Here is a 23,557-nt window from a genome sequence, read left to right as displayed (position 1 = left end):
CATTTGATTTTTTTTTTTTGTTTCTCTAGTAACATGGTTGGATTGTCCTACAGAGGTTCTAGGAGGGAGCAAGTTGGGCTATGAAACTAGGCACCCTATAGAACATGGAGATTTTGCTATGTGATAGTACTAGAAATTAGGCATATTAATAGTAAAGTGAAGATAAATTGCACATAATTGGAAGTCCCTTTTTTGACATGTATGTCTTTGACCAATTTATGACAGTAGAATTAAAGTGGGTTTTCTATATTGAGTCAGTTCATGTATTACTTCATGCTAATTAAAATTCTTGGTGGTGGGTTGTTTTTATCTTTTCAGTCAAAAACACTCTTCCAGTTGTCTTGGATCAAAGGCAACTCCTATCATTATGATCAAATGATTTGGGATATGTTCATTCATATTATGTATTTCTTCATCTCAACCAATACATCCTTACTGTTGCAAATGCGGACTATATGCTTTTCTGTTATTTTCTTTGTAATTATATTTGCTTTTTTGGAGCCACACGATACGTGTGACTGGTCAATACATTAATTACAACAAGCATTAAATGAATTTCAGAGGCTAGCTGAGTAATCTGAGCTGTGTTAATCACACAACAAAAAATCCTGGTTTCAGTCTAATTTGCTGGGCTGGGAGTAGCTGGAGTGAGCCTGTAGTGCCTGCAGACACAGTGTGTGCTCCTCTATCACTTGATTTGGTTTTAGCCATGGTATTATTCAAACTCTTTTTACCTTCCTCCCTCTCCCTGTCCCATTTAAAATCTTTCTTCTTGTTGCCTATAACTTTCTGATACAAACTGATGTGTTTCTGTAAGGAGAAGTACAGTTCTGCACTAAATGTGCCATGAGTAGGACTCAAGCTTGTTTGAGATACGCCTTGAGTTCAGAAGAGACTTGAACAGCCTCACTCATCACTTCTGTCAGGCACAGTGAGGTAGTACTGGAGTCTGTCTAAGCCAAGACAAATGACTTACACCATGGTCTCCTGTGATTTCCTTGTCTTGAGAGCCAGTTAAAACGCTTTCAGGTTAGAAGGAATGAACCTGCTTCTAAATGTTCTGAACTCCTTTCTTTAGTAAAAGCAGAAATGTTGTTGCAAGTCAGTGTGTGATGGAAATGAATGATTTATAGTTTGTTATTGGACTCCTGAGTCTATTTTTATGCTTCTGCACTATTTCCTTTTCACTGTATTCCTATGAAGTTTATTTTTAAAGACCTACCCAATTTTGGAGATGAAGGCATATCAAGGATAAGAGGCATAGACATATCAAGGATAAGAAGGTCATTAGGGGCAGTCAACATGGCTTCACGAAGGGGAAGTCGTGCTTGACAAACCTGATAGCCTTTTATGAGGACATCACCCAGTGGGTAGATAATGGTAAAGCAGTGAATGTGGTCTATCTTGACTTCAATAAAGCATTTGACACAGTCTCCCATGGCATCCTCACAGCTAAATTGAGGAAGTGTGGTCTGGATGATTGGGTAGTGAGGTGGATTGTGAACTGACTCAAGGATAACCATTCTATGATTCTATGATAGAAGCCAGAGAGTAGTGGTCAATGGGACAGAGTCCAGTTGGAGGCCTGTATCTGGTGGAGTCCCTCAAGGGTTGGTACTGGGACCAGTATTGTTCAACATATTCATCAATGACTTGGATGAGGGAATAGAGTGCATGGTCAGCAAGTTTGCTGATGACACTGAACTGGGAGGAGTGCCTGACACACCTGAAGGCTGTGCTGCCATTCAAAGAGACTTGGACAGGCTGGAGAGTTGGGTGGGGAGAAATTTAATGAAATACAACAAGGGCAAGTGTAGAGTCTTGCATTTGGGTAAGAACAACCCCATGTACCTGTGTACAAGTTGGGGACTGAACTGTTGGGGAACAGCACAGGGGAAAGGGACCTGGGGGTCCTGGTGGACAGCAGGATGACCATGAGCCAGCAATGTGCCCTTGTGGCCAAGAAGGCCAATGGCATCCTGGGGTGTATTAGAAGGGGTGTGGTTAGTAGGTTGAGAGAGGTTCTCCTCCCCCTCTACTCTGCCCTGGTGAGGCCACATCTGGAATATTGTGTCCAGTTCTGGGCCCCTCAGTTCAAGAAGGACAAGGAACTGCTTGAGAGAGTCCAGCGCAGGGCCACAAAGATGATTAAGGGAGTGGAGCATCTCCCTTATGAGGAAAGGCTGAGGGAGCTGGGTCTCTTTAGCTTGGAGAAGAGGAGACTGAGGGAGGACCTCATTAATGTTTACAAATATGTAAAGGGTGACTGTCATGAGGGTGGAGCCAGTCTCTTCTCACTGACATCCAATGAGAGGACAAGGGGAAATGAATATAAGCTGGGACATAGAAGGTTCTGCTTAAACATGAAGAAGAACTTCTTCCCAGTAAGGGTAACAGAACACTGGAACAGGCTGCCCAGAGAGGTTGTGGAGTCTCCTTCTCTGGAGATGTTCAAAACCCTCCTGGACACGTTCTTGTGTGATCTGATCTAGATGGTCCTGCTCTGGCAGGGGGATTGGACTAGATGATCCTTTGAGGTCTCTTCCAATCCCTAACATTCTGTGATTCTGTGAAGAATGCTACTGAAAAATTGGCTTCAGAAAATAGGCTCCTAAACACTGTTAACATGAGCTTCAGCCTCAGCTGTTTTAACAAAGAGTGTCAAACTTGGAAAAAAAACCAGGTCAGACTCAAACAAACCTTTTGAAAGGCATAATTTCTTCAGACTCGGTCACAAGTAGATTTTAACTCAAACTTTCTTTCTCTCTTCTGAAGACAGTTAAGTTTCATGTTGTCTTGAGTAAGCCCCGTAGCATCTAATGGAGGAACTCAAGGATCAAGCTTTTCACTGCCATGCTCTCCTTAATAGGAGCCTCCATGCTGGGGTGGTATATGACTGGCATGTACCTGACAAGTTTACAAGAAACATTGTCACGCGGGCAACTTGCATATGTGCTTTCATGTGGTTAAGATGTATTTTCTGTGATACAAAGTACTTGCCTCTTAGTCCTATGATGGACATAGCTCGTTACATGACGGGGGTGGGGGGTGGGGAGGAAAGTGGGGAGCCTTTGGCAACTTTTGATGGACAGATGTGTAGAGCAATTTGTCTAGAGTAATTAATCTGGCTCATGACCAGCTCTGTGCCCTGTCTCATGACTTCCAGAGCAAGGATTGAGCTGGATAAATTGTTCTGATGGGCTGGGTACAATCCAGAGGCTGTATTCTGGATGCTTCTTTTTCTTGCATGTGCGCGACATTTTTTTATCCTTAATCCCTGAAGTTCATTAACGCTGAAACAGCAGCAGATAGGCTCTTGTGTCTAAGGCCTAGACTATATGTGGAAATTTTGGCCTTTGAACCAAAACTTCTTTTTAATACGTAGACATACTCTGTAATGGAGAGGTGCATAAAATGTACCAGATGTAGAGTAGTAGCACTTAATTTCTTTGCTTCTTCCTTGGACTAGTAGAATAATAGTTTCTCCTGTCCCAGCAAATAGAGAAGTGGAGCTGAACTCACTTCCCTCATACATGGAGGGAGTTATGTGAGGAGCAGCTATATCTTAATGGTGGTACTTGGACCACAAGGCGATGGACTGTTTGCTGAACTCCTTATATGGATGCATAGCCTACCTCCTCTCTGTGACTTGAGTAGTCCTGCACTTGGAACAGCATTTCAATTTTTAAATATAATCATCATTATTTGCTGCTTCACTACTTCGCTGCTGCCTAGGGTGTTATGGTTTGGGTTTTCTTAGGACAGTGGCATTTAAAACTCAGATCCTAATGAAGGACTTCAAGCTCAAGAAATGGGTAGAGTTCATGCAATTATAAGGACATACAAAGGGAGGCTGCCGTACCATGTGAATAATTTCTTTGACACATCAACAATTTTCAGTCACTCTAGTTTCGTTAGTCAACATTTTTGCTATTGATGATTTACAGTCACATTTACATCACATTTAAGTAGGATGAGAGTTGATGCAGATCATAAACAAGTGGTACATTTTGTACTGAACGCTATTAGGATAGAATAGGATAGGAGAGAATGACTACCTGGGGTGAGGCTGCAGTGACTTGGTGAGAACTTTCAGTGTTTGGATACCTGAAGACAGAATAGATCCAAAGTGGTTCTTAAAACATTTTATTAGCTGTGATGCTCAGGTACAATGTTTTATGGCTTACCCTCCACTTTCCTTCTTGTTTTTTTTGCTTGTTTCTTTGGTTTTGTTTGTGGGATTTTGTTGTTGTTGTTTTTCTTTGTTATTTGGTCTTCACTTGGTTCACTTGGCTTAGATAGTCTTATCCAGCAACTGGCACTACTTGCAATGTATAGAGCTAAATATGTTTTCAAACAATACGGTGGGGCATAAATATGGGCTGTACAATTTAAAATGGTTTTCTTAATATTTCACATAGTATGTCTTTCTAAATAGCACAAATGAAAGTGCTATATTAAAAAATTTGGTCTCTTTCCAAGAACCTGATATTGCTCTACCTTTAACATGGTTGAGTTTGGAATAAATTTATACTGAAAGTAGAAACACTTGTCTACTGCAAAGTGAGCAGAGTAATTACTGGAAGTATGCAACGTAGTATTAGATTTGGGGCTAGATTCTGACCCAATTGAACTGTGATGTAAAATCCATTGAATGCCAGAATTCACTTATAACAAAGGTGAAAAATGGCTGGTTGTTGATAAAATGAACAAAAACGTTGGACTTAAAAGTTGGAGAATGAGTTTTTTTTTTCTTATTGATAGCGGAAATGTTTTTTGGGGGGTTTATTTGTGTGTGTGTGTTTGTTGTTTTTTTTTAATATGCACAAAAAAAGCAGGAGTTTAATTTCAACACCTGCTGGAGTGCTATCTCCTCCAACCCTTACTAGGAAATGTGGTAATTGCTCACTCTTCAATTTTCTATGAGTATTATAATGAACTACCACAATAGTAAGCAAGGGAATATGAGGGAAATGCTTGGCTGTTAAATACCTGACAGTGTTTACTATAACTACTGGAAGACTGAATTGGAATGATATGGATAAAGATTTTATTTTGGAAACCAAAGCATGGCTCAGCGATCTCAATCTTCCAAGTGGTTATTCTAGAAAATAGTAAAGCCCATTGTTTTTAATTCTAAAAATATACTTAAACGCCTTTCTCTGTCATTGTGCTGATCTACTGGGAAAAAAAACCATCATGCTCAAAAAAAACCCCATATTCTTTATAGTTTCATCATTAGAATAAACCATATGTGTTCTTGTTTAATAATAAAAGTTATTTTCAAGCTAATATCAGTTGCAGACATTAAAATAGGTCTTATATTGATCTAATTACAATTTACTTGCTTTTTTTTTCTTTTTTTTGTCGAGGCAAATGTTAAGTGCTCAAAAAATATGTGGTAGTGTTTCAGAAACACCAAGTCAGAATAAACCTGTGTAGTGACAAGGGTAAGATCTTTCAGATTGTTCAGCATCCCTTATAATGCAAATTGCCTGCGAGTTTATAGTTTCCCCTATGATGATTATTATGAAATGATGCCTTTGAACATAAGGCTCTTCATATTTTCTGCTTAAACCTTTTTCTTTATTTATATTTAAATTTCAAATTTGTTTCCCCTCACAAAGAGTCTCCAATACTGGTGAGCCCAATGGCTGGATGGTCACACTCAAAGAGTTGTGGTCAACAGTTCAATGTCCAAGTGGAGGCCAGTGACGAGTGGTGTTCCTCAGGGGTCAGTACTGGGGCCAGTGCTTTTTAACATCTTTGTTGGTGACATGGACAGTGGGATCGAGTGCACCCTCAGCAAGTTTGCAGATGACACCAAGTTGTGTGGTGTTGTGGACACGTTGGAGGGAAGGGATGCCATCCAGAGGGAACTTGACAGGCTTGAGAGGTGGGCCTGTGAGAACCTCATAAAATTCAACAAGGCCAAGTGCAAGGTCCTGCACATGGGTCGGGGCAATCCCAAGCACAAGTACAGGCTGGGCGGAGAATGAATTGAGAGCAGCCCTGAGGAAAAGGACTTGGGAGTGCTGGTGGGTGAGAAGCTCAACATGAGCCGGCAACGTGTGCTGGCAGCCCAGAAAGCCAACCGTATCCTGGGCTACATCAAAAGCAGCGTGGCCAGCAGGTCGAGGGAGGTGATTCTGCCCCTCTGCTCTGCTCTCGTGAAACCCCACCTGGAATACTGCATTCAGCTCTGAGGTCCCCAACACAATAAGGACATGGAGCTGCTGGAGTGGGTCCAGAGAAAGATATAGAAAATAATGAATATCTTTGGTCCCTAATCAGCTGTTCTTCCTTTCGTAGATGTTATACAGAACACCTCCACAGTTGGTTAGTATGTCATCTACCCTAATAGATTTATTTCCCCCTCCTGTAGTTACGTTTTCAGTTCTTTCATTTTCGTCATGATATAAATAAAACCTTTAAGAATTCTGCACACCAGTGCTTAAGAACCATATACATACGTACTTACATATGCTTGAATACATATATGTATATGACTTTTAAGCACCATGCAAGTGGATGGGTTTATTTGGCATAAATTTGGCATCCATTTTTTGAAAAAAAGTTCTTCTAATTTATGTCTCTTTAATAACCTTGAATTCACTTTTCTTGCACATTGTGCACTTTCAGGCCTGTCTAATGGTGGAATGTAAGATGTAGTGCTCTTCTTACCTTTCCTCCCTTCCCATCACATGATTCAGATCGCAAAATAAGCAGCATAGATGGGGTACTGGCTCTTACAACTTATGTCCCCTCACTTTTTCCTCTCCAGATAATCTACATTGCCCTTTGCACTGCTAAAGCTATGGGCTAGAATTTGTTGTATTTTGTGGCAGTGGAGCTTTTACTTGGTCGTATTCCAGGACTCTGTAAGTGTCATGGTTTGATGTGGAGGGGGGGGTGGTTCTGGTGGCAGGAGAGGGGTTTTGCTCCCTGCGACCTCCCCGGTTTTGGAACCGGGTTAGGCTTAGTTCTGGCCACCAGATCAGACTGCCATCCCCCTCGGGATTGAGCCAATAGGGCGCCTCTGCGAATTGCCCTATTTAAGTCAGGACAAAGGAACCGGAAAAGGTGCTTCGCCCAGGATCGAGCAGAGAAGGGAGGAGGGCACTGCCCCCGCTCCCTGGCTCCCGGCCAGGCAGCTGCCTGCGTCGGGCCGGCGCCGCCCACGGAGAATGGCGGTGGCGGAGCCAGCTGGGGAACTCGGGGGCACCCCACTCCCGGGGTGCCCACTGGGCTGAGTTCACCTGGAGAGGACTGAGATCTGAGAGAAGCAGCTGCATCGACAGCAGGTCAGTGAGGATGGAGCGGGAGGAGGTGTGCCGGAGCCGAGTTTCCCCTGCGGCTGATGGTGAGATAGCAGGCGGCCCCCCTGCAACCAGGACGGCCTCGGTGGAGCAGAGACCCACTCGCAGCCCGTGGGGAGAAGATGCCTGAGCCCGAGGATGGTCGTGTTGGGACGCACGACAAGGCAGAGAGGCATCTGGAGTCTGCGTGACGACCCACGCCGGAGCGAGTGGCTACAGCTCCCTAAGTACCCAAGACTGTGGTAAAGCCCACACCGGAGCAATCTGTGGGGAAGGATTGTTTCCAGTGGGCTGGACTCACGCTGGAGAAGTTTGTGGATTTTTCCTCGTGGGTAGGGGATCCATTGGAGCAGGGGAAAAGGGTGTAAGGACTCCTTCTCCTTTAAGAAAGAGGCAGCAGTAACAGCACGGAATGAACTGACCTGCACTCCCCCAGTCCCTGCCCCCTGTGCTGCTGGGGGGAGGAGGTAGAGCCGGGAGGAAAAGGAAGGGGGTGGGGGGGAGGTGTCGGTTTTAAGATCTGGTTTTGTTTCTTTCTGTCCTCTCAAGTAATCGGTTTTTTGTTTCCCTTTGTCCTTCTAAGTAATCATTAATAAACTGTTTTGCTTTGAGAAAAGCTCTGCCTGTTTTGCCCAGGACCATGGTTGGTGGGTGCTCCCTCTGTTCTTGTCTCAACCCTCAGTCCCTTTGGGTTTTTTTTCTCTCCTCTCTACTTTACTGGAGAAGGAGAGACTGTGTGAGTTTTAGTTGCTGGATCAGCCTAAAACCACGACAGTAAGGCAAACCAAAATCTCTAGTACTATTCCAGTAAAATTTTGATTGACTGGCTCTACGACATAATAGTAAAATATGGTAGATTTCTCCTCCAAGTTGTACATTTGCTAGCAGCACGGCAATATGGTGACTCAGTGGGATTTGGGACAAGCAGCATTATTTACACTGATGACAACATGCTACTTCCCTGGTAAATGTCAGATGGTGTGAATTTGGCAAGCTATATAATGTCCTCCCAGAAGAACAGACTGTTTTCTTAGGAAAGAATGGTAAAGATGAAAAAACACTATGGTAGAGTTTAATAGGAAAATATTACTAAATTACCACACAAGCAATTTTCATGTTGCAGCTAAACAGTAAGTAATGCCAGACTTTTGGTTACTTTAAGCCTTCCAATTTTTGCATGAGTTTTTGTTTGAATTAATTGAGATCTCACAATTCGGGAAGCCTATGCTTTCATATCGCACATCACTGACCTTCCTATATATTAATTTACCTGCATCTCATTGAAGGTTTAATAGTGCTGTCATGGAAGGCTTTAATCTTAAGTCTTGCAAAATTAACCACAAGGCATAAAGATATTTATTTACTGTTCGCTTTTCATTTCATTGTAGTAACATTGTGTGTTACATGCTTGATTATTCTAATAAACAATTAAAAATCTTCTGTGCAATTCTTAAACTACTTTGATTGTGATATCCTTTTCGGGTTGTTTGGGGTTTTTTTGACTGGTTGGTTTTTGTGGTGTGTTTTGTTTTTGTGTTTTTTTTCACTTGGAGAAGCTAAGTATCCAAAATGGTGACTAGGCACCTAAAAGGCTTAATTACTAAACTTCCCTGGGTAGGCAGTTTGCTGCTTCCAAAGTATTTGCCATGCATCTTAGGTGGAAAAGTACCTACTCCATTTCATCCGAATGGCCAGCATGCCTATTAGTTATGTCCTCCCACAAACCCCATGTTTGAGTCTGAGCAGGCTTGAGTCCTGCCCCTTCTGTCTTCGAGAATTGTATTGGTGACCAGACTGTTAAGTAATTCGTGGGATATTGAGTTCCTATTGAAGCTGCTCTTGATATGTTAAATAATTTATTTGGGGCCAGGGAGAAGGAGAGGAATTGATTCTGGAGACAGCTTGTCTGTGCATGCACTGCAACAAGAGGCTGAGATTGAAGTGTGCAGAATGCAACATCTTTCACAAGGAATGAAGACCTCTTGTCCTAGAATATCCAATAGACTGATGGGGAAGTGTTTGAAATGCGGGACGCCTGTGTTGATAACTCTGTGAGGCAGTCAGGACAGATTTCAGAAGAGGTCTCATCACCACACCTACGTTCCCGTCGTAGTCACCAGGTTACTATAGAGAAGGACAGTCTTTTTGTGTGTGTCTTTTCAGTGTGACTTTGCTATCTAACTTCAGGAAATAGCTCAGAGCTGCAAGTTCTGGGTACAGTTGGATGGGTGCTTCTGCAAAGGCATGTAATCTGGGCTCTGATCCTACCCAGGGCATTCGTCTCTAGTGTTGACAGCTGCTTGCTGGATGTCGAAGCGTTAGCTCCCTCCTTCTAGTACTGGTACCAGATGGTGGTGTTGTGGCTTGTAAATTCTGCTGTGAATTTATCCCTGAGAAAATAGAAGCTGCTGCTTTAAATACTGAACTGCCTGTGTCCCAAAGAGAGATATCGCTTTAGTGATACCTTGGGTCACAGATCTGCTAAGGATCTAGAAAATATAGATTGACCTGCATCAGTGCACTCTCTTCTTAGGTAAACAAATGGTGCAAAAGCAGCCTCGGGACCTTGCACAACGTTGCTGTGAAGGTCTTTTGTAGGACGAGGCTGATGCAGGTCTTCTGAAGTCTTTATATATCCAACCCCAGGACTGCTGAGCTATTTTCCAAAGAGTGCTGAGGTGGATTAGAAAAATACCTCTGAATTATATTGCAAATACATGCCCCTAGTTTTAATGTGTACCTGTTTATCATAGAATCATAGAATGGTTTGAGTTGGAAAGGACCTCAAAGATCATCTAGTTCCAACCTCCCTGCCATGGACAGGGACACCTGCCGCTACATCAGGTTGCTCAAAGCCTCATCCAACCTGGCCTTGAACACTTCCAGGGATGGGGCATCCGCAACTTCTCTGGGCAACCTGTTCCAGTGCCTCATTGCCCTCAGAGTGAAGAATTTGTTCCTCAGATCTAATCTAAATCTATCCTCCTTCAGTTTAAAGCTATTATTCCTTGCCCTTATAAAAAGTCCCTCTCCAGCTTTCCTGTAGGCCCCCTTTAAGTACGAGAAAGCTGCTATAAGATCTCTCCAGAGCCTTCTCTTCTCCAGGCTGAACAAGTCCAACTCTCTCAGCCTGTCTTCATAGGAGAGGTGCTCCAGCCCTCGGATCATCTTCATGGCCCTTCTCTGGACCCACTCCAACAGCTCCACATCCTTCTTGTGTTAGGGACCCCAGAGCTGTACGCAGTAATGCAGGTGGGGTCTCATGAGAGCAGAGTAGAGAGACAGAATCACCTCCCTCGAACTGCTGGCCACGCTTCTTTGGATGCAGCCCAGGACACAGTTGGCTTTCTGGGCTGCAAGTACACACTGCTGGCTTATGTTGAGCTTCTCATCAACCAACACTCCCAAGTCCTTCTCCTCAGGACTGCTCTCAATCCATTCTCCGCCCAGCCTGTATTTGTGCTTGGGATTGCCCCGACCCATGTGCAGGACCTTGTCAGCATTTGATGATGGCTGTGCTTCCTAGTGACCAGAGGGTCTATGAAGGGGATTTTCCATGCTGAGTAATACTGATTCTCTGTTAGCTCAGGCAGTAGGAACTGTTTATTTTGGATTCACATCCCAACAGGAAGTATCCATCATAAAAACTATGAAGCAATTTAAAATTGCAGAGACTGATTTAAAGTGCTGTGTAGAGCACTGACAGGCTATAGGAAGATGCTTTTGAGTTGTATGAAGGAGCTAACTGTACAGTGCTATACCAACATGAGAATTTCTCACAGCTTGCAGTGTTCTCAGTGCTTGTGTTCTTAAATACAGTCCTAAGGATGAAGTTGCCTGCTGCCCTGGTAATCACTTTTATCATTGCTGCATTCTCCCCAGGACTTGGCGTGTGACTTTGAAATAATGCTCTTGTTTGTTTTACAGATTCTAGGTTGGCCTTATCATAGGGAAAATGCACTGTGGTTGTTACCAGCTCTCTTTGTTCTGTAACAGGATGACTAAGTTGCTGTGCTGATGATCCCCTTCCCATGAATCTCAGCTCAGCTGCCGCACGCTACTTCAGTTCATGCTAAATTTGCAATCTTGACTTCATTGAAGTGCAAAATTGGCTTGCTTGTCAAAAACTGGTAATACATACAAAACAATCCAGTACTTTATTTTTTTGGCTCAAGTCAAGGCTTATGTAGGCTTAGAGAAAGTTTTGGAATTTCTGTGTTGTGTGAGCAGCTGTTTATACTGTGCAAACCTTGTTAAATATTGAAGGGTTTAGATTGACTCATATTTGTGCATCATTTTAGTGCAGTAGTAAACAGCAGTATCCATCAAAGTTGAGCTTAAATGGAAAAGCAAATGATTTTTGGCAATAGATTTGTTGTAGAGTTTTTGTTGTAGTTTTTTTTTTTCTCCTATACATTCTGTCGTAGAAGCTGACCATCAAACTTATTCCACGAATCTGCCACTGTATTGAAGAATAAATTGTATAGATTTATCCTGAAGTATGCTAACAGCATCATTCATTGTATTATTCATGGTCAGTTGCATGTGAATCCACTTGTCAAGGGATGGATACAGCATTAATGACTGCATTTTACACACGCCTGCAAGGAAGTTGGTCTGGTTATCCTATCTTCATGCCAAATAAAGTGTACTTTCTGTTCTGGGGCTAGAAAATGGACATCTCACATCAGGACATTTTACATAGGAAGAGTTTGTACTGAATGTATCTTTCCCCGCTTTGATTCTTTTAAAGATAAAAATCGTGCAAAACAGCATATGATGCTTAAAATTAAAGCAAGATCTCAGTGCTTTTTAATACCATAAATATTTCAAAAGCTTTTTGCATACTGCATGCTGTATGACAGAATTTGTCTGACAGAATTTGAACCTCCTGTCCTATCCTATACCCCGCCCCCCCCAGTAAAGTATGCGTAGGATGGGAGCTTTCTCTAAATCTCTTTTACTGAGCTTTTTTTTCTTTTTAGTTATGTGGACTATTGAAATATTCATTTGAATACAAAGAAGGAGCGATTATCAATCTCTTCTGAAAAAGACTGGAGTCTGCATTTCGCTATGCTTGGTCAATTCCTTGGCTTTGTTAGTGCAGTCACCTATCTACCTCTGACATGTTGTACCTTTTAGTGTCCCTAAATCAAAGTCTTGGTGATAAATATTTGAAGTCCCACGGAGGCTGAAACTTAGCTTTCACTGTTGCGAATCTTGGCTGTCAAAAATCAAATAAGAGATCAATGCTGTAGATTCTTGGCATTAATGTGTCCTAACCAACCACAGAGCTTTACCCATTGAAGATGTCCTACAATTATAACAAAATAGATATTCTTAGATTATTATCAGAGCTCTTGAGAACTATATCTATGCAAGAATAGGAATTGTGCTTTCAGATTGCCCAGGATTTTGAAACCCTCATCCATAGTGTTTCTGCCAGTTAAGGTTCAGAGGCTGAATTCTCCCAACAGGATCAGTACCAAGAAGGTTTCTTCTTGAAGTAGGATACAGCAAAGTAAAGTACTTGCAACTTCTGGTTTGGTGGTGCATGAGAAGTGTGGAGTTGGTTGGACCAAGTCAGAAAGACAGGCTATTTCAAAGGAAGGATGAGGCGTCATTTACATAAGCAGGAAGCTGTGTTTGTATAAAGGCAATCTTTATCAAATGTATTAAGGCTGGCGTTGCATGCTGTAATATACTGCTTTTTAAGGTAGCTTTAGGCTCCCATTTTGTATTCCTGAGCTGCAATGTTTTACATGTCTCCCAAAAATCTCACTGAAATGCCTCCAGAAAATCAGATCCTTTCTCAATCTAGAGTGAGAATGTAAAAAATGTGTACTCAGTATTTCCTGTGGAGCCCCATCTGGACTAGCACAGCAGCTCTCTGTTGGCTCAGGATAATTGAATGGTTTCCTGACTTGCTCTTGAAAAGGAATCTTTACATGGATAATCCCTTTATTTCTTGGGTCACATTTTAACTTGGTTTCCATTTGATTTTCATGTTTTATTTCTTGGTTTTATGCCTTCAAACTAAAAGCTACTGATAAGCAGTAGGTTTGTGTTTCTTACTGTTGTTTTTAAAAAGACTAAGTAAAATAATTCTGGGAGGCAGCAAGTGCTTTACATATGTAAATCATTTTGTTGGTCAGATTGTCATTATCACAGGATCCTTTTACTAGTGTTATGCACCATAGCTGAAATGTCTCTGGAATGTTTTGCGTAGCACAAACAGAACGTCACGTTTTACTTTGTTTTGCAATATAGCGGCTAACTTCACTTTTACTCATGTCAACCGAATTTGGTTCGTTATGGCTTGGCTGTGGAATCAGCCTTGTTTAATATTTTTATTAGTGACCTCGGCACTAATCTTCAGATGATGTAGAGTTGTGAGATTGCATCAATACAGAGGAAGAATAGACTACTGTAGGAAAAAATGAGTTATCTTTATAATGCTGAATAGAGGAATACATAGGGGTCATATGTATGCAACCAATAACAAGAATTTTTCCTAGAAACTTCTCAACTGGAGAAACAAAAATGGAGAAACAGCTGAGCACTTAGAAGGAGGAGAATATTGTCATGATATAGTCTTGAGTAAGGCAAGTGCAAGAAAAGGATATATGAGGGGAGGTGGTGGGCAACATGCTGATGAGGCCACCCTGGCGATGGGTGTGCATCCTGCTCAGCTTTGCCAGGGCAGGGATCTGGGTGCTCATCACTTGCAGCAGGAGGGATACAGCTGCCACGTTAGCAAAGGAGGGAGCGAGGCAGGCTGCCCGCCTCGTGTTTGCTGCTGCGTGCTGATTCTGTAAAACCTACTGGGGACAGGAGCTGGAATGTGTTCCCATTAGACAGGGCTTCTGTGGCGTCCGTAAGGTGTTGGAGCTAAGCACTGATCCAGGAAATTTTCTGTCTCCAATGTTTAAGTTACTCCCAGCACTGTTAAAACTGAGTATTAACAATTAACAGGCTGCTCCATCAGTGGCCAAAACTCCCGCCTTTCCGTGTGCAATTTAATATCTCTCTCCGTGGAACATGCTTGTTTCAGTACGTTTCAAGGACAAGGTTCAATTCAAGAGCAAAAATCCAAACTATTACAGTGACATTAGGCAAGAACAACCAGTTTTCAGCGATATGTTTATCTATGGGGCACGTTAGAAACACTGTTTCTAATTTTCATGCTCTGAGCACATGAAAGGTGGTTTTCAAAGAATTAACAAAAAACGTACCCATATTTTTGGGGCTTGTTATGCAGTGCTGTTGTGATATACTACAATCCTATCTATTTGGGCTTTATGTGTACTTTATAATACTTGTGAGGAAACAGTTTCTCTCTAAACTTACCCTTCCTGAAGTATTGGAAGTTTTGTGTATCAGTGGCAAGAAAGAGAAGGCCCAGTAGACTTTTAAACAGTTACGTGTTTTGACCTTTGAAATAGTATAGATAGTTTTATTCTACAATAAACATTGTAATAGGACATGAGTAGTGGATTAAATAGCAACAGGTCTTACTTGGTCACTTAGACGACAGCCAAAGTGAGGGGAAGAGGAGGTGTTATGCAAACAAGTTCTTACAGAAGAAATGAAGATGACTGGAATGTGAGAAGGAGCCTGGCTGTTACCTATCTTACCGGTGTCTGTGACTGATGATGTGCAGAAGGGAAGGATGCCGAGATGGCCATTGAAAACAGGTGACAGTACAAGTGAGCAAGTGTATTAAATGGTGCCTCTCTGAATTGCACTTAATTCCCTGTTCTGCTCTTGGGACTGTTCTTTTATGGTTGTGCTTGGACTGGTTGAAGATGTGGTGTTTTATTCTCCAGCAGCACCACCTCTAAGCTACTGGTCTTACGTAGGCAGAGAGCAGGAAGGAAGCGAGACATGTCTTAGTTCCAGTGCAGATTTACTTTGCGACTCCTGTCCCAGCCCATGGGTGTTTGCTCCCCAGGCACGCTTGAGAGCTTTATGGTGGGAGAATCTTACTTGAGCAAAGCCTGGTCATCTAAGGATCTGCACGTAGAAGGTGAAACTCGCCTCCTCGTGATGATTCTAGTGCCAGCTTCTCCATAGCACGGAGCTATTGTTTTGGACAGTGAACATTGATGACTTGCATCTGCTTGGCTTTGCAAGCCTTCAAGTAACACATGGTGCTCCAAGAGGTGTTACCAACCCTCTAGTAAATGCACGCCTGTCCTGATTGTACTTTATAATTTCAATTTAGTAGTCTTGAAAGCTACTTTACTCTTCCTGGGTCATTGACAACGCTGGTGTGAAAGTATCCAAATTGCACACCTGTGTGTACTTCTGCACTTCCCAAAGAGTGACTCAGGCTTCTCTTTCAAACAGTACAATTAGTGTTTCTTTCAGGAAATACCACTTTCCTCTGGTGTTTATTCCAGTCCTCTGCTTCTTTGGATTGCAGATGCAGAAAAATAAATAAAAGGGAGTGACACGCTTCTATGCAGGAAGGAAAACTCTGAAACCTAAGAGGGATTCTTTGGTATATCAACCATGAGCTGGCAAACAGATCAGCCATGAACTGGCATATAGCTGTGACAGCTTCAGATAAATTCAGGCCAGCAGAGTTGCCAGTGACTGGTTTGTACTGCAATTAACAGGATTTGAGACCAGCATTCTGGCCATGATGGGAGTACTGGAGATGTCAAGTGATTTTTTTTTTTTTTTTTCAATTACTTTTTCAGATTCTTTTTTTTCAGCTCCTATTTCTCTGCTTCCTTGAGAAAAACAGCTAAGCACAACTGATGCAGCAGTCAGACAAGGTTGTCATTCTTCTGACTACTCAGAGTACACCTGAGTTGTTCTCCATTACTGCTCTGGCACTTAGCTGGAGAGAATTGCTATTGGATGAAGGAGGGAAGAGGGATCACTTTCCTTTTCCTTGTGCTGTGAGCTTTGGCAGGGTTCTCTGGTAGGGGTGAAGGGAAGGGGAGCCAAAGGCACAGTAGGTGTGGTGCAGGGCAATGCTTGGGAACGGTGTCATCAAAGAGGTGAAAACCATGATTTTCGATATGTAACAAGTGATTTATTTGTCCTACCTGTATTGCTGCTGTTGAGTATATGTACCCTATCTGCCATTGAATCTTTGTCTTTTGGAAAACAGTGAGTCTTTGCACAAAATATAGTCACATATTCTATCAAAAATATAATATGGTTTATATTACATTTTAGGTGCAGGGCTGAAGGTTTGAAAGTCTCTTCTTCAAGTACCCTTCCAGAAGGAGGTTCAGGGGATGTTAGGCTTCCTCTTAAATGCAGAGAACAACAGCAGAGCCTGAGTCCAACTCCCAGAAGTCAGTGAAATATTGAACTGTGCTGGATTTTCCATTTGTACTTCCTTATCTGTGCTTCAGTTTCTCATCTAGCCTAATAAGTACTATTTGGCTTAAGTATATCTTTCAGAAAGACATCTAGACTTGCCTGAAGGCATCAAGTGATGAAGAATTCACCACTTTTCTTAGTTAATTAATGGAAAAGAGTAGTTGATGAAAGACTGATTTATTCACCGGTTCAATTGCAGCTGGAGAATTTATTGCCTGTGGTTGATGTGAAAAAGCATTGCCTTTATTTCTGGAAGAGGAGCAATGTAGTAACTAGGGTTGGTAAATACTTGCATTTTAATAGCATCTACTCTAGAAGGCAGACTGGTGTTCCTAATATATGCTAGTTACTTTTCTGTAGATGTAAGCTAGAAGTAAACCATCGTGGCTGGTAAGTTGCATCTAGAATGTTTTTATATCATCAGAGAAATAGGTAGACATCAGAGAACTTTGTTATGAGCCTGAGCCTGGAAAAAAACCCTGACTCTAACGCAAGAATCCTTAGCCTCATGGTATTGAGTTACGTAGGTATCACATTGCATGGATTGTGATGCATCAGATGTGTTCACCCTGGTATTCCAGTCATAGTTAAAAAGAACTCTTGTTTGTCACTTTGTATGCTATTAAATCTATTTTCATGAGCATGCAGTATCGTTGTGCTTCAGGATCAAGCTACGCATTTGTGAGTATGACTCTGATAGCGCTTGATTATAAAGTTTCCATTGCTTCTGTTGAAGTGTTTATTTTAAGAGTGACTAGTGTTTTTTTGTAACTTTGCAGAGTACAGATGCCAATTCAAATGTGAGGAAAAGAACAAATGCCACAGTACAATCCGAAACTGATGGTGGAAGCCGAATTGACACAAGGCACAGCTCCATCCAGCCTCCCTCTGTAGCTCAGGGGTCTTCTGATATTACACCCCACTCCCTTTCTGCATCAAGTCCCAACCCTTTCACACGCATCAATGCATCAGAGACATTATCTTCTGCAAGAGCCACCCCTCCAGCTCCTCCTTCTACCCCAATTTTAACTGGATTTGTATCCCAGCATGTCACAGCTGGATCCCCTTCCATTCAGCACTTGCTTGGATCTAGACTGGAGCAGATTCAGACCACCACACCTAATACATTAGGAGCATCTGCAAAGCCATCTGCTGTCACACCACCTGCTCCCCCCGCCTCCCACTCTGGCACGAGTAAGATAGACAAATATGCACGCATTTTATTTCCTGTTACCTTTGGAGCATTTAACATGGTCTACTGGGTGGTGTATCTATCCAAGGACACCATGGAAAAATCGGAAAGTTTAATGTAGTTTTGCTGCTATGTAGTAGTTCCTAAATTATACTCACATTTGATGCAGAGTTTCTTCTTTTGAAACTATTTAAAACGGTCAATAATTCTTATTTATAAAAGCTGTGTGCTACTTTCCCATTGCAAAGGCTGGAGTTTTTGGGGATAATTAGTTAACTCCTACCAGAGTAATAGGTAACAGATTTGTCTTCCTCCCTTCAGCTAGCAGTGAACCATCCATCTCTTCAGACAGACTACTCTAGCTACGCAGAACTTGCCTTTGGGAGGAACGTGCACCCGATTCAGATCAAAGGCAGAGGTGCACAGCTGTGCAGTGGAACACATCTTGACTGCTAGGAATATGTGTGTTGATTAATACAAATCCCCGAGGCACCTTGCACTGCTGTCTGGATACAGCATTGTGTTCTCGGAGTGCAAGATCCATTTCCTGAATATTTTGACAGTGCTTGCTAGAAAAGGACTTTCCCTGCTAGATTAAAATTGGCAGAGTGGAGGGAAGAGAATGAACAGTGGGAAAAGAGAAGAGGGTCCAGCCTGGGAGAGTGCAACTCCAGAAAAGTTATGCAAAGGAGTTGTAGAGCTCCGTATATTTTTACTAAGCATTATTTTACATTGCAACCTGGGAAATTCTCCAAAATAAGAATGAGTGAACCTCGTAAAATCTGAAAGCTGATGTAATTCTCAAAATCGGAGTTTTTTGTTTGGTAAGGTGATCTTAAGTGTGTGATTCTTCTTTGACCCTGCTGACCAGCTTGAGTGGATTTATTCCTAAATTAGATCCATTGTGGTAGATGAGGACCAGGTCCACAATGTTCAACTTTTTATTTGAATTCTTTGTTCTTTCTTTGGGTGCTTTAGAGTTTGGGGTTTTTCTTCCCCCACCGCCCCCCGTATTTTTCAGTCACACTCCTCTGATTTCCTTTAAGCACATATTTCCCCTCACTTTTATATAATTTTTTAGTCAAGTTAGGTTTTCCACACACTTTTAAAAGTGGCTTCAAAATTAAGCAAAACAAATTTTCCTGTGCTTTGATGAGCATGGCTATGGCACATCTTTGAGTGAATGAGAGACACTCTTTTGTGAAGAAATGCTGTGCCATAAATAAGAAAAGAAAGTTTCTAGGTGGAACCTGGGGAGAAAAAAATATTTATGATCCATTTGTTTCCCTTATGCTATGGCATAGACAGGTGCTTTTCTTAGTGCCTCAAATTGCATTATGCAAGCAGGCAACTTTAATAAAAAATTTAATAGTTGAAACCTGATAGAAATCTTGATCAGAAATCTTTTCTTCAGAACAGGTGGAAGATATGCTGGCAATAAACCTAAAAATGTTTGTACAGATCCATCTGGCTAGGCAAATGGTTAGCATTTCTGTACTGGTGACAAGGGAAAATCAAAGGCCAAATTCTCAGCTGTGATCTGGCTGTACCTTTAAAGGGTCAGGACTAATCCGTAGCTTCTGTTGATTGGAATAGCAGATTGGTAGCATATTGTCAAAGTTTTATGCTGGGGGGCAGATCAGGTGAGTGTTGAGTGGTTCTGTGCCCAGGTAATGATTAAGTGACTGATGGAGACCGCAAGTAGCTGGGGTAATTGAGGACATTCATGAGACTGCCCTAGACTAGATTGGGACAAGTAAAACGGCCCCATAATGGTGAAACTTTGACTGTACCTCTGTGCCTCTTTCTTTCTCTCCAAACCTTCTAGTCAGTTCATGGCTGAGAATTTGGCCTTTAACTTATGGGACCTGGGAGACTGCAAGAGATGTGTACTGCAGTGCGTAGTATGGATCCTGGGATGTATCGTGTATAACATAGGACTGGTGATGATAGAACGTATAGGAGGTGGGAATGTCTTACATGACTTTGTTATGATATAGTGATATAAACAGTTACCTTAGTATTTTTTTACCTAAGTGATGCTCTCAAAAGGCCAGGTATGGTCTTTTCCTTTTTGTCTTTTACATCTAGAAGAAGTCTGAGGTTACAACGTTCCTTAGAAAACAGTTACATGTGCCATAGCATAAGACTGGAAATGGAGCACCCGTGCAAGATGTCTAACTGCAGTAGTTTGCATCTTTGGCTGTATCTCTAGTTGCTGTAGCTGTTTCTTCCCTAATTTGGTCACGTTATTGCAGATTGTCCGAATAGAAGATAGTGTACAAGAGAGTGTTTATTTATTTTGTTAAGCCAGAAGAAACAAAGCAAATCCTTGGGCAATTATTAATCGTAATTGCACAAATGATAAAATATTTCTACTATGAAGAACAATGGCCTTCTGTGTTGAAAGCCTAGTGTTTGCACCAGAAGTTATTGAGATTACTCTTTGCTTTCCTCTGTGATGAAAACCAAGGATGTTTTCTCTCAGGCAGAGCTTTAAATGATTCCCTAGAAATAGCTGTCTCTTCCTTCCACCCATCCCTGTATACTGATTGTATAATTGGCTTTTTCAGTGCATTGTTCAGTAGGATCAACACTGGTTCGGGCTATTTGACCAAGATCAATCTAAATGTGCTATTTAGATTCATTTGTAGTTCCTGTTTCGTTTTAAAGACTTATAAGGAGGAAAAAAGGATTTAAAAAAATAGTATATTCGAAATATTTGTGTTTATGCTTCCATTTTGGAAGAAGTTTTTAGTGATACCACAGAAAAAAATCTATTTTTAATCTGTCAGTGTATTTCTGAAGTACCTTCCAACGCTTGCATGCCAATGTTCAAAATGAGATAAAAAAATCTCATTATGGGTCCAGGACTAATTTATTGCACTGTGCTACATTATTGTGTTACAGCATATGAAGAAATTACTATAATTAGCTTTCCAATATACCTATGGACAATGTAAATAAGAATTTATTGTTAACAGCGGTTCTTCATTATATTTAATCTCCTTGTACAGTAATCAGAAACAGTAAAGAGCCTGCAATGTACTCAGTAATACTGGCTGGTTCTGAATACTGTGTAATTCAGAAGCACAACCAAAAGCAGGAATATGCTAAATATAGTGGCCCAAATATTCAACACTGCTAACTAAAATTCTAGAGGGAAAGGTTGCAGGTGTCATTTCAGTGATCAAATGGCTTATTAGGGATGAGTTTGAGTGAGATGAAGTGCACAGGAGCTATTTTCTTTTTTTTTTTCCTATTGGCTTTGTTGAACAATCTTTTTTTGACAGTACCGTAGTGATTTAAAACTAACCAAACACTTCAGACAAGTCATCTCTATCAACAGGAAAGGAAACTGGATAGAAAGCCAAAAAACCTCAACAGGAAGCAGAGATAGATCTCCACTGACTGCTGTTTCCTCGGAGACAACAGAGATTTTGCTGTTACCAACAGCAAAACTCCCACGGATTGCAGTGATCCAGCCCCAACCACTAAAACAGTCATTGGAGAAAACCAGTTAAAAACTTGGTTCAGGAAGATTGCCTTTGCAGGAACTGAAGTGTATTTCATAGTCAATTGTGAGCAAGGTTAAATTTCTATCAGCCCACTATTAACAGGTTTCACTGCAATTGTGGAAAATAATGACACCAAGCAAGGTGGCGAACCTAGACCCCGGCCCTCCATGGTGAATTGAGCTCTTAGAGCTCACCAGCAGAACTGCAGTCTGTTTCTCATCCTATAAAATGGACTTGTCTCCATCACATGGATGTTAGTGGTGTGTTTTTTCTCCCACGTGTCTTTTAAGGGGGAAAAAAGTAGAGTTTGTAAACTGTTTAGTCATCCACTCTACATTACCCTGTGATCAGGCAAGTAGACCATGTGATAATTGAATGAAAGAGATAAATAATTCTGTAAGGAATGTGATTAGAGCTTTTCTATTAACGGGAGATAAAAGTTACTGGTTAGAGTGTTCAAGTGTAGCCTTTGGCATCTCATCGTTTTCATCGTTCAGGATGGACCTTGCAAAAAATTGGGGAAACCAAGTAACTGTATGTTATAGAATTTAGCCAGTATTTCTACAGAAAAGTGAATGAACTCAGCTTTTCAATATGCACAGAATAGTGTCTCCATCCACTTTCCTGCTTACCTCCTGTATGTCATTTGGCCGCAGTGTACCTTATGCTGTAGTACAGTGTCTGTGTGCCATGGGAGAACATCAGAGTATACCGTGTATGTTTATGCAGTTAATGCAAAGCCTAGCCTTCCCATCTCCTTTGTGCTGTTGGAAGTGGAGGGGAGGCCAGAATGGAAGAAATGACCGCACAGATTGCGTAAGAGACACGTATTGGCCACTGTGGACATTTTCCCATAGATACTACAGGAGATTTCCTAAGAGAATCTTTCCCAGCCTGAGAAGCTGGAGCACAGTTTCTGCTGTAGCACACCGTCCCCACAAATCCCAAAAGCTTCCAATCTGTTAAGAAAGCAGAGCATATCATGGATTTTGTACACTGCACTCCAGAACTTTTGCTCGATCCAAAAGATTTAGGAGGAAAGAAATTTTACTGTGTTTTTCCTTGTCTTCCTGAGGCTTGCCAACAGGACTTGACTGCACTAAAATAGATAGGTATTGTGTGGCTAGCACTGTTGTGAAATGCAATGTAGACAGCTGACAGAAATTTGCCCCTGGTTTTATTTAATTGTGACATTGAATAACAGATTAGGAGAATAGCAGCTGTAGTGTTGAGAAGCCTTGGTGAAGTATACTTCATACGGATGATGGTACGGATAAAACTAAGGATGATCAAAGTTTTAGAAGTATTACAGAACTGCAGAACTATGCGGCAGTAAGTTTGTGGCAGGTCTCTGGGACGCATAGGAAGTGCTTCTCTTCATAGTCAGACAAGCATAAAGCAATACAGCATAAAGTTGGAGGAGCAAAACTCTATAAATGAAATTTCTTACTCAGTGCAATCCAAAGGGTAAACAGCATTATGGAGGTCAGTATTAACCATCCCTCCCCCAACCCCCCAAAAAGTAGGAAAAAAATCCAGGAAGAAATCGGTAAAGTGAAAATAGCATCTTTTCTCCCCAAATATATATATATATTTTTTTTATTTTTCAAGACCTTATATTTCTTTTACTGTGTGATGCCAAGGTAAGTTACTTATATTTATATTTTTGTAAGGACCTGTACTATTATCCACTGAATTAATTTAATTTACTTCAGTGCACTTTAAACAGGAAGTTTACTGGAAGGGAAAGTGCACCATTTTGAAAGAGTCTGATATGTATTAATTTGTACAGTTTTCATCTGAAGGTCTCTTCTCAGAGTCAAGATGTAGCTTTTTTGGAGAATATGAGTGTGGTGAGTGGTTTCAGCATGTTCTGAGTAAATCAGACTCTGAAAGTAAGTTTTTGCCACATCCCAAGCAAGTGAGAGTTGTGTGAAGTACAGAGCACTCTGAAGAGATTGCTCTTTGCTAATGTTAGGTACTGTGTTCTTAACTGGAGGGAATGGAAAATGCAATTATTGTAAAATTGGTAGAATTTGTAAAACATGCTTTGTTTTCACATGAGTTAAACAATGCAGTAGATATTTATTTTAGAATCAATTAGCATTGCCTTATAGTCTGTAACTTCTAGAAGTATCTTTTAGACTTTATTATGCTTTTTATGTAATTCCACTAGAAAGGAC

General features: G+C 41.4%; 1 protein-coding gene across 3 annotated transcripts in view; it reads left to right on the top strand.

Moving 5' to 3' along the window:
- GABRA4 (gamma-aminobutyric acid type A receptor subunit alpha4) overlaps nt 1-23,310 on the top strand; it is a 45,680-nt gene extending 22,370 nt beyond the window's left edge. For 2 of the 3 annotated variants that reach the window (XM_086612407.1, XM_086612406.1), the window contains one exon: nt 17,444-17,977. In XM_086612407.1, the coding sequence (XP_086468533.1) occupies nt 17,444-17,977 (534 nt within the window). Of the gene's footprint in view, nt 1-17,443; nt 17,978-23,179 lie in introns of those variants that run through there. The other variant, XM_086612405.1, reaches the window with a different exon arrangement.
- The last annotated feature ends 247 nt before the right edge of the window (nt 23,311-23,557 follow it).

Source organism: Tauraco erythrolophus, chromosome 5, assembly GCF_009769465.1.
Source record: "Tauraco erythrolophus isolate bTauEry1 chromosome 5, bTauEry1.pri, whole genome shotgun sequence".
In the NCBI taxonomy this organism is placed as follows: domain Eukaryota; kingdom Metazoa; phylum Chordata; class Aves; order Musophagiformes; family Musophagidae; genus Tauraco; species Tauraco erythrolophus.
Note: the sequence above shows the minus strand (reverse complement) of the source record. Positions and strands in the feature narration are given on the sequence as shown.